The sequence below is a fragment of the Limulus polyphemus genome, unplaced genomic scaffold, assembly GCF_000517525.1.
Source record: "Limulus polyphemus unplaced genomic scaffold, Limulus_polyphemus-2.1.2 Scaffold626, whole genome shotgun sequence".
Classification (NCBI taxonomy): Eukaryota; Metazoa; Arthropoda; class Merostomata; order Xiphosura; family Limulidae; genus Limulus; species Limulus polyphemus.
The window spans coordinates 194184-205972 of NW_013666236.1; the positions used below are offsets into that span (position 1 = coordinate 194184).

Here is an 11789-nt window from a genome sequence, read left to right on the forward strand (position 1 = left end):
ATGAGTAACTTCTAAACATTTTTAAGCAACAGTGACTAAAGTAGACAAAGTAAGCTGAAGTACTGCATTCTCTTCAATTCAACCATTTGACCAGCATTATGGTAATTTTCTCGTATTTTTATTGAACTTAAGACTCATACCAAGAGAGTGCTCTACTAACTTCAACAAGAAGCTTACTCATTAGATATTCCTTGAAAGGCACTTTTAACAAATCAGACTACAAACTTATTATCTTCTCATAAACAATGTCTTATCTCAAAGTGGTGGGATAACTCCATGTTGGGGACTAGTTTTTCTGTGGTAATTAATTTTTTTTTCTTGGGATCATAATGTATCCCAGAATTTCTTGCACACTAAGCAAGTGCTGTACCAACTGAGCTAAAGTGTTGTCCAACTAGCAGTTCTCAGTAAGGCAATTCTTAACAACTTAAACTATCCAACATCTTATTGAGTAAACTTGAAAAGTGTTGTTAGTGGACTGCATCTGGCTAAGAAGTTTTGGACGATGTTTCGAGCTATTAGTGCAAGACCTGATAAAGATCTGCACATATCGAAATCCTGTTTAAAACTTCCTAGACAGATGCAGTCCATTAAAAACACCTTCCAAGTATATTCTCCTCTGTTTAAACCTTCTCTCAAGCAAGATTTCAGTGAGTCTTTACATATAGCTTCCCATGATCCCATGATCTTGGATAATCACATCATTATATTTTTATGCTGTAGTGAATAAGTATTTGTGAATGTTGGCTGTAAGTGAAAAATTACTCATTCAAGTATTAATTTTTTAACCTTTTTACTATATTTCAATTTGTTAATCAACTAAGGTTAGATAAATGTTTCCAAAAATTGCAAGATTGTGATCAGCTGTGAGTAAACATTCATATTATCTTTAGTTTTATTTATATTTATATATTTTGTCTTGGTATTCAGAAATTGTAACTTTTTTTGTTGTTCTTGTAAATCTTTATGATCATTATCATTACTAGATCAATGATTGTAATAAATTTGCATACTTGTATTAGGTGTATTTAGAGGATCTTAATTCCTCTAACTTAATCTTTCTTTATTTTGTAGATTTTGATGAGTGCTCTCAATGGGGTTACTGTGACCAGTTGTGCCTCAACACTCCAGGAAGCTTTGAGTGTTCTTGTGCAAGTGGATATAGGTTGGTTCCTCCCAGACATTGTCGTGCTGAGAACAGTGAGTTCTTTTATACTTTTATTAAATAAAATATAAAAATACTATCAACAAAAACATTATATCTTAATTCAGTCTGATCCTTAAACTAAATTCTCGAATTAAAGTTACATATCAAAGTTGATGAGGCATTAGGAACTAACAGGCGTAAAGTTTGTGATAAAGAAACAGAATTATGTAAACTGCAGATGTTTTTTCACCTATATTCCTCGTAGTATATGCATTTCAGATTTAAAAAAGAAAATAATAATAAAAAATATATATATATATATATGGCATTCCAGAGGACCTTTTATCTCTTATCCTCCTACCCAACTGATGAATTCTGCTTTTGAATGAAAGGCCTCTTTGGCAGTGAAATATGGGAAACAAAATATTCGAAATGTTAATTTTACATGCCTCTGATTTTTAATCCAAAATAAACAAATCAAGAGGAACATGGAAAAAATAATAATGTTTACAGTTTATGTGATTTTATCACACATTTTAAATCTTCCATTTCCTGAAGAAATCTAAACTTCAAACTTATTAACATTTTTTGTTTTTATGCAGGTTCAAAGCCTTCATTGTAAATACTCAAGTCCAGGTAGCTTATAAGAAGTTTTCAGACTTGTAAATTGGACATACAACAGCATCAAATTTAATATGCAGTTACAACCCTCCTTGTGTTAAAAGTTCCATCTTAGGTATAACGGTTTATATGGATGAAGGTCTGAAAAACCTATTTCATATATTTTTATAACACTGTTACTTATAGATATACAGGTTCTTTGCTATAGAACATGTACAAACACAACTATTTGTTAGGAATATAGCTGGTTTGTGCCCTTTTTCTTTTAATATGTGTATATCATATGATGTGAAACATTTTATTTCTTGCAGGTACACAGATGAAGTTATTTTTCACCCATCACAGTTCAATATACAAAATGGATGCTCAGGGTCTGAATCTAGAAATCATCACTAACACAACAGCAGCCAGTGGACTAGACTTTCACTATACTAAAAATCTTGTATTTTGGTCTGACACAGAAACAAAAAAGGTAAAAAAAGAAGAATTGAGAGTAATCTCAAAGTGATAAAATTTTTTCTTCAACTAATACTTTTGTTTATTAACTCAGGTTAAGTCTTTTACTGTTTTTTTTTTTCATTTTGTCAGTTTATCATACTATATTATTATTACTTCATATACCTTTTAAACTTTGTTTCAACCTCAGTCAAATATTAGTTTATTTATGCCCTATTTTTTAGTGGGACCAGACAAAATATAATATTGAAAGTAAAACCCATTATACTGCAGGTTAGTGGTTAGCAAGTCAAAACTGTGAATCTTAAGGTCCATGGTCCATGCCCCATTACCACAAAATTGTGCCTCACACTATGTGGCTTCATTATAAAAGTATGGTGAAATTACACAATTTGGTTAGAGTAGTCCAAAAGTTGGTAGTGAGTGCTGTTGGCTAGCTGCTTCCTCCCAGTACGTACATCATTTCAAAACTCGGAATGGTTAGGGAAGGAACAAAAAAAGGCTGTTTTTTTAATTGCATGTATGGCCATTAATCTCAAACTAACACTTACTTTAACAGAACTAAAATCTTAGTTACTTGTATAAAATTTTGATTTTGACTTGTTAAGCACATTAAGATTTAGTTTTAAGGTTTAACACTTAATTAATAAGTTTCTGTTATTTTTTTAATCAGTTTTCTTCATGAAGTTCAGGCTTAATTGTGTATTTAATAGACACTTCTTTATTTAATGTAAATATCTAATGCACTTGGTTTTAACCAATGTTTATGTGACTTAATTATATAGGTGTACAGTTTTCATGTTAACTACATGAAACTGTCTGATGAGATTAGTGTTAATTTTCAATGGAGTCCTGTCTGCTTGGCTGTTGACTGGGTGGGAAACAAGCTATATATCTGTGATGCTTTGGGTCAGAAGATAGATCTTATGGAGTTGAATGGCAATCATCATGCAATTATCATCAGTCGCAATTTATCATCCCCGATGGACATAGTTCTTGACCCTACGGTTGGGTAGGAAAATTAGTTTTTTTGACAGACTTGAAAGATTTAACTTAAATGATTAAAAGAAGCTTCTCTGTTCTTTGATTTCCATTAAGAGGTAATTCTATCTTTAGAGTCTTATGATACACAAATCATTCACAGTCTTAACAGTGTTAATGATGTGAAAGTATATCACTGAATTAGAATAAAATATGCAAACAATTTTCATTTGTGTGATTATGTAAAATTTCCTTCTGGTTCTAAATGAAGTATTAATATTATAATGATTAAGATGATTGGTTAACTGATTGGGAATTGAGTCATGGCAACTCAGTTAGTAGAGCAATGGATTTGACACTCTAGTGTGAGTCAAAGTTCCTGGTTAAAGCCAGTTTTATTAATAATTTGACTCATTAAACATGGCATCTTGTTGGAAGTCAAACTCTGCTCTCTAATGCAATACACAGAGGTATACACTACAATGTGGTAAACAGCACTGTCACAGTGTTGATTTTTCTGTGGCAACTTATGTGTTCTACCTCACAATTATCAGACTTGAACAGTACAATATTTTAATAACTTATCTAGTTCATTATACCATAAGTTTATTGCTGGTTAACACCCAAATATTTTTCATCTGTTTACCAGTCTTAATATATAAGAAATTCCAACTCCACAGAAAAATTTTATTTTATTCAATATACATTTTAATCTTGTACGTCTTTCAAACAACAAAATGAGACACTATCTACTTTGAGTTACAACATATTTGTAACAGTATTACATCTGCCAGTAGACATCCATCCTAGGTGATAGACATAACTCTTTTTCAAGGCATGATTACCAAAAAAGTAAGTAACCTGCATGACAGTTTATTCTAAGCACCCTGTTAATAAATGTAATGATTGTAATTATAACACTTAAAACTCCATCATCTTAGTTAGCTTTCTCTGCTAACTAATGCATTTCAGTTGAGCTTTTTCCAACTTGGTAACTGAAAAATAGCAAGGATGACAGGTTACACAAATTATAATAACATCAATGTGGATTTAACAACGTACTCTTCAAACAGAAACCTAAAACTTAAAGAATGGAAACTTTAGAGGGAAAGTTCCATCTGAAGGAAAACAATACTAATAGCCTTCAAAAAATCTGTAATTCTTAGTAATTCCTTTAACATCAGTAGAAGTAGTGTGAGTAATTAGTGTTGGATCATTGAGATTCTGAACAAGAAACAGTAAAAATGACTCTTAAAGAGTAGAAAAATTCTGAGAAGCCTTTTTCATTATAAAAAGTTTTTCATTACTTAAGTAATTCCCTTTGTTTTACATGTGAAGTTTTTCATGACGTAATTACTTCCCTTTGTGTTAAATGTAAAGTTTTTCATGACATAATTCCCTTTGTGTTAAATGTAAAGTTTTTCATGACAGTAATTCCCTTTGTGTTAAATGTAAAGTTTTTCATGACGTAAGTAATTCCCTTGTGTTAAATGTAAAGTTTTTCATGACGTAGTAATTCCCCTTGTGTTAAATGTAAAGTTTTTCATGACGTAGGTAATTCCCCTTGTGTTAAATGTAAAGTTTTTCATGACGTAGGTAATTCCCCTTGTGTTAAATGTAAAGTTTTTCATGACGTAGGTAATTCCCCTTGTGTTAAATGTAAAGTTTTTCATGACGTAGGTAATTCCCCTTGTGTTAAATGTAAAGTTTTTCATGGCGTAAGTAATTCCCTTTGTGTTAAATGTAAAGTTTTTCATGACGTAAGTAATTCCCTTTGAGTTAAATGTAAAGTTTTTCATGGCATAAGTAATTCCCTTTGTGTTATGTGAATACGAGTGATCTAAAAGTGTTTTCTTGGTTTTTGCTATTATTTTTTCTTTCAGTGCAAATAAAAAGGTAAAATGTTGGATGTTTGTTTATCTTGCCAAAATTGAAAGCACATACTTCAGTACTTCACATTTATAAAATTTATGCAGCAACTTAGTTTACTTGCTTATAAAAGCTTTGCATGTGTATAGTTAAAATACAAGATTTTAATTACATGTCTAAATATCCACTTTAGGTTGATGTTCTTCAGTGATTCTGACAACATTGACAGAGCATACATGGATGGTTCCAATAGAAAGTCTATTGTGAACTCACTGATATATAAAGCGTCAGGTCTTGCTGTTGATTATATTAACAAGTGGCTTATTTGGTGTGACTCACTTCTAGACCAGATAGTAGCTATTGACTATGATGGGAAGAACAGGTTAGTATATTTTAGTATAACTGATAGTTTTGTTCAAGTGTTGATGCAGTTCTTTGTATTTAGCTATATATTTTACACATTCATTCTCAATCATTAAGTGTGTTGTTTCAAAATAAGTTAATGTTTCAAAGGGAACTGGATGTGACTTTGTCCATATTAAGCCCAAATTATGAACCTGAGAGTTCATGGTTCACGTCCTATTGCTACAAAAATGTGCTAGACAATTTGAGGCTGTGGATGCATTATAAAAGTGAGAGTCAAATCACAGCATTAAGTCAGACAAAAATAGCTGTAGGGGTTTGCATTGAGTGCTTTTGACTAGCTGCCTACTTTTTAGTCTATCACTTCAGTGTTAGGGACAGCTACGTGCAGATAGCCCTTGTGTAGCTTTGGGCAACAATTCCAAATCAAGAATAGGCTTAAAATTAATGATAAAAGTCACAAAAAAAGATCTGCAGTTTACATAATTTGTTAACAAAAACTTTAGGCCTAGTGCTTCCTAATGTTTTTCTAGCTTTTGGTGTTTAAACTGGAACTTTTAAAGTATTATACTGCATATTTAAAAAGTATTCCATAGAAATCTTTGTTGCTCATTGTCCAGTCCAACTGAGTTCTGATATTGAACTAAAGGCTTTTTCGGCAGTGTCTTGTGGGAGCCAAAAGATAGATCTGAAATGCTATTTTTACAATACTTTGATTTTGAATCTGAAATGAACAAATTAAGAGGAATATGGAGAAAAAAGTATCTGCAGTTTATCTGATTTTTATCACAAAATAATAGGTGCCTATTGGTTTATAATGCTTCACTAGCAATCTTTCACTGTTTAAACTGTAACTTTCAAAACAATGTTTCATTTTTTGAAATTAGCTATTGAACCAATAGTGTGAATACACAAACTTTTTGAAGTCTCACTTTTTCCAACTGTAGTTTTGTGTATCCTCTAATATCAATAAAATATAACTATAATTACTAATGCTTTAGATATTTTGGTATTATTATTATATACTAATTACCAGTTTAGTTTACATCCTATGATTAGGCTGCTACTCTGCTGCCATTTTCAGGGCATTCCTGAAGCCATTCTAGGTTGTTTTGTTAGAAAGGCTGATGTAGTAACCACCCTAGTTTGTGAACTTGGATGAATAGTAAACTGAATTTATGTTTTGTTTGTAATCCTTTGTTTCTCTCTTATTTGTAAATTCTGTGTGTAGACTAGCATATCATATTTGGTTCTACGAGTTGTTTAGTTAGACATTCTAATAATGAAGAAAGTTTTATTGATAAACATGTTAATAAGTTTGAAATGAACACTTTGCTATCTTTTAATTACCCAGGCATACAATAGTTAGAGGCAATACTAAAGTTCCTTCACCTAGTAAACTCACCATGTTTGAGAACTACATCTATTGGACAGATGAAACTCGGCAAGGTGTATTAAAAAATCACCTTTTCAATGATTCTGATGTAACTCATATCATCTATCGTGATCCAACTATTCTCAAATCACCCAAAGCTATCAAATCATATCACCCTCTTCGACAGCCTGAAGGTAAACTGTCTATTAATTTAATGTAATAGAAATACAGTAAAAAGTAAAGCCATTATTGCTAATTTATTATAAAACGAGGTATACTTTTGCCTTTGTTTTCATCAGTGTTGAGTATTTTACCACATTATTTTGATATTATAATCAGAAAATTAAACAGATAAAATGTTTTTTTAAAAGCACAGAATAGAGGAAACTATATCCACAAACTGTTCATGATTTTAACATTAATTATGTTACTCATTGTTAGTGACCAGCCCATGTGGAAGTGACAACGGAGGTTGCGAACATATGTGTATTGTGACTCGAAGTGCTGAGGAATATGGGCTTGGTTATCGTTGTGTCTGTAACATAGGCTACGAACTTTCACGTGATGGAAGATCTTGCAGTCGTAAATTCTTTTCATTTATTCTTATTAAGTTTTTTATAGTGTTGTTTATAAGAGTTTATATACTTTATAGAGTATAAGAAACAGTATTATAAAGTGAAGACACAAAAAAGCTATAACATATACAAAGTAAGATTGTCTCCTCTATCATAGTAATAATAGTTCAGCCATATGTCTGACTAAACATGTGACAGTCACCTAACATCAGTTGTAACCATGATACTTGTTTATTATTGAACGTGTAATAATCATTATTGGAAGAATATTTTTTGATTAAATATATTTGTGTGAAAATTGAAACAGTAATCTATATAACCTGAATGTAAATATCATTGTAGCAAGTTCTGTCGCTTCTTTAGATAAGTGGTTTCTTTTAAATTACATATTGAAAATAATGCAAAGTCCAGTTCAAACAGAGATAACAAATTGCTTTATTTCTTCTTTAACATTTGCTGCAGGCTACTTTCACTTGTACACAATTGTAGGCCTTGAATCACAAATAACATTTCATGTTTAACTGAATTTGTTTAGTAACCAACTGATTAAATTAATATACAAACTCTGAATATACTCTATCACTCACACACTTCACAGAATTCTTGTTCACTACTCTAATTAATACTTCATTGAATTCTAAATTACTTAACGAATTGCTTACCCATACTTATACTAATGTATCCTTCTAGATCTTAGTCGCCCCCCAGTAGCACAGCGGTATGTCTGCGGACTTACAACGCTAGAATCCGGGTTTCGATACCCGTGGTGGGCAGAGCACAGATAGCCCAATGTGTAGCTTTGTGCTTAACTTCAAACAAACAAACAAACAAAGATCTTAGTCAATTTACTAGATATTAACAATTTGCCCTCAAGCTCACATATAAATTTAAACATTGAAGATATAGCTTACGACAATAATATTGTCAACTAAAGATTGTATTCTTAATCAAGTTCTATTTGTGCAAGATGATACTTCATTTTTAGTTAAAAGGTGGTTAAATGCAAAGGGATAGAATTTATGTATATTGACAGTTTTTAGGTAAAAAGAAATTCATAATTTCATTGAATGTACTACAAGAAAGTATAATTAGCATTCATTAAAGTAAGTTTGCCTTTTATTTTTTTTGAAAGTGTCAAAATATTTAGTTGGATGGATAAAACTTTGTAGCAACATATTAAACCAAGTGCTTATCCTTTCATATTAGTTAATGTTAATGGCACATATTTCAGTTTAATTTCTAATCTCTAAAGCTATTGCATCCTTAATTTTGAATTCTAATATTATGATACACATTATGTCTCATTATTTTTATGTTACTGTCAGAAAACAATTTCCAATCTGTGTTTTATTTATTGTAATTATTATTCAATTTTACATATTTATATGCATGATAATTTTATTAGAGTATCAAGATATGTTTCATCATCTATGTAATAGCTGATGAAGACAGTCATTGCCAACATGTTGATACAATAATAGAATTGTGAACTACCCCAATCATATTGTAGGTGGGAAGTAGACTTAACTTATAATAGGGGTATTTTGTCCTTGCTGTTGTTTTTTTTCTTGTGGCCATCTTTGCAGTTTTCTATCCACAGCTTAAAATTATGGCTATATAAACATTATCTATTCATACATTTAAATTTTGTAAACACCATTTTGTAAATTTGTATTGTATGAACAAAAATAAGGTTATTTTCCTATAAAATGAAGGAATTCAAGCTTTTCATTAACCTTTGTCCCCTCCCTGGTGGTTCAGTGATAAATTGAGGGCTTAAAGTGCTAAACATTTGGTTCTATTACCTGCAGTGGCAAACCACAGATATTCCATTGTGTAGCTTTGTGCTAAACAAGCAAACAAAAACAGTAACGTTTGAGGAATGTTCTTCACTGTAATTTTATTTTGTAAATCCAAGATACTGTTAGATTATATAATTCTTGTAATTAATCTTGCAGTGTAGTGTGTAGATTAAACATCACTCTAATATTATTGTAAAGTGTAATTTGATCTCCTTTAATGTTATTGTTGTTTGATGCAAAAGCTTTCTTATTGTAGGAGTGGAAGAATTTCTTTTGTACTCCCACCAAAAGTTTGTGAGGGGGACCTTTCTTAATTCTGTGGGAGAGAGTTTTACTGATGCCATGGTACCAGTAGTTGGTAAATCTGCTCGCTTTGTTGGCCTAGATTTCGATGCTCGTCAAAACTACATTTACTATTCTGATGTAATACTGGATGTAATTTACCGAATCAAAACCGATGGAACAGGTAGATATGATTACCAATCTAAGTAAAAATTTACCTTCAAAAATAGTAAAATATATGATAATGGTAAATAACTTAACAAAAGCTTTGACGATTCTTTCTGGATATAGCAATTCTTTTTATTATTAAACTTAGAAGAAAAAACAACCTTAATCATGTATATTCATTAACTGTATTTATTCTTTTAAAGAAACTTATAACATTGGAAAACAAATGTTTAAATTTACATTACAAATTCCATAATCTCTTCATGAAAGATGATTTTAATGTAATCTATAAAACATTAGTATATTCATACAGATCCATTAATAAAAACATCAATGTCTTGTAGACTTCAACTTTGCAGTACTTGCAACAAAAATTTTTATTTGAGAAATAAAACTTAGATAACATTTAAATAATGATTATTGTCTTATTATGAAAGGAATATTTTAAGATTAGAAATCTCAAGTTTCTAACTCATACAGAACCAAAGAGTGTGTTGGCATCACAGAATGAAGGTGTGGAAGGTTTAGCTTTGGACTGGGTTTCTGACAATCTGTACTACATTGACAGCAGGAAGGGAACTTTGAATGTTATTAGTGTTAACAACTTCCGACACAGAAGAACACTGATCAGCAACCTGAAGCGTCCTCGTGCCATCGTAGTGCATCCTAATAAGGGGTTAGTTTATCTGTTGCTTTTAAGTATTATAGTTTTTGTACCTAAATTGATATTTCATTCATGGCATTGGAATCCGTATTACCAATAATCTTTGCTTTATTTGTGGCTTTGTAGTATTTTGTTAAAATGATTTGTCTTCTTTCCTGTAGTATTAGTTTTTCATTCTCTATAAAACTTCATTCCATTTAGCATTATGTACTAAAATAAATAAAGCTATAAGTAATTTGCTTTAAAACTAAGAAACTGACCTATAGGGATTAACTTAGAAACAAATCTTATGTACTAAAATAAATACAGTTATAAGTAATTTGATTTACAACTAAGAAACTTACCTATAGGGATTAACTTAGAAACAAATCTCTTGATTTGATCATAATATATGCATACAAGTGACTGGAGTTGGTCCTTTTATTGGGCTATTTAAAGAACATTCAATGTAAATTTAAATAAAAAATTCACAATTTAGGAAAAGAGGGGTTTAGTTTACTTAACTTGTAATCTGTTTGACATTATGAAATTTACATTCAAATAATTTTTTTTTTTTCAAAGTGAACACAATTAAAAGTGATAAAAGGCAAATGGAAAAATAAAGAATATTGTCATGTAGATTGAATGCTATGATGAATTATACCATTTTGTAACATTCAATTAAATTGAATAGCTATATATACACTAATGTGATATAAAAGATTTTTACACATTTGTATTTTTCTACTATTTATATTTATTACTGTTACTCTAAAATACATTTTTATAATGTTGAGTTAGTAAAGAGAGATTGGGAAAACAATATTTATGTTTAATAATTATGGTTACTCCTTTTCAAAACATTTTTGTTTAAATCAGCTTGTGAAAGTTCAAATTAAAATAATGACAGTATTCATTCTACAAACTTAAACTTCTCTTTGTTTGATGTCACATAAAAATGTATTGTTCATTGATTCATGAATAAAATAACTTCTTTTCAGTTATCTTTTCTACTCTGAATGGGACCGACCAGCAAACATTAGCAGAGCATTTTTAGATGGAACAAATTCTATGGTATTTCGGGGGGTTCTTCTGGGCTGGCCAAATGGCTTGAGCATTGATTTTGCCAAGGATCGACTTTATTGGTGTGATGCCCTACTGGATCATATTCAACATGCTAAACTAGATGGCACTGATATCAGAACTATAAATTCTCCCAGAATCAAACATCCTTTCTCATTAGTTGTCCATAATGGTGAGTAAGAATTAAAGGTAACATTAAGATCTTTGTACAATACCTTATTTTATAATATAAGATATGAATCATTTGTAGAAAATTGGTTCTTGTGCAGCATCTTTAACAATAAAATATTTTTTGAGTCTTGAAGGCATCATAATTTTTAACTTTATGTAAATAAAGTTGTTTGAAGCACTACTTATGCCTGTAGGTTTATTAAATTTGATTTAGAGTTACCAGACCTTTTTCACTTGTATGTTTTTTGTAAGG

General features: G+C 30.5%; 1 protein-coding gene across 1 annotated transcript in view; it reads left to right on the top strand.

The window, feature by feature from the left end:
- The window catches only part of LOC106459552 (low-density lipoprotein receptor-related protein 2-like), a 248405-nt gene that overhangs the window by 107683 nt on the left and 128933 nt on the right, over positions 1–11789 (top strand). The window contains exons 9-17 of the mRNA XM_022386057.1: positions 1075–1200; positions 2080–2240; positions 3010–3236; positions 5268–5456; positions 6792–7006; positions 7254–7394; positions 9446–9655; positions 10120–10315; positions 11284–11537. Of these exons, the coding sequence (XP_022241765.1) occupies positions 1075–1200; positions 2080–2240; positions 3010–3236; positions 5268–5456; positions 6792–7006; positions 7254–7394; positions 9446–9655; positions 10120–10315; positions 11284–11537 (1719 nt within the window). The remainder of the gene's footprint in view (positions 1–1074; positions 1201–2079; positions 2241–3009; positions 3237–5267; positions 5457–6791; positions 7007–7253; positions 7395–9445; positions 9656–10119; positions 10316–11283; positions 11538–11789) is intronic.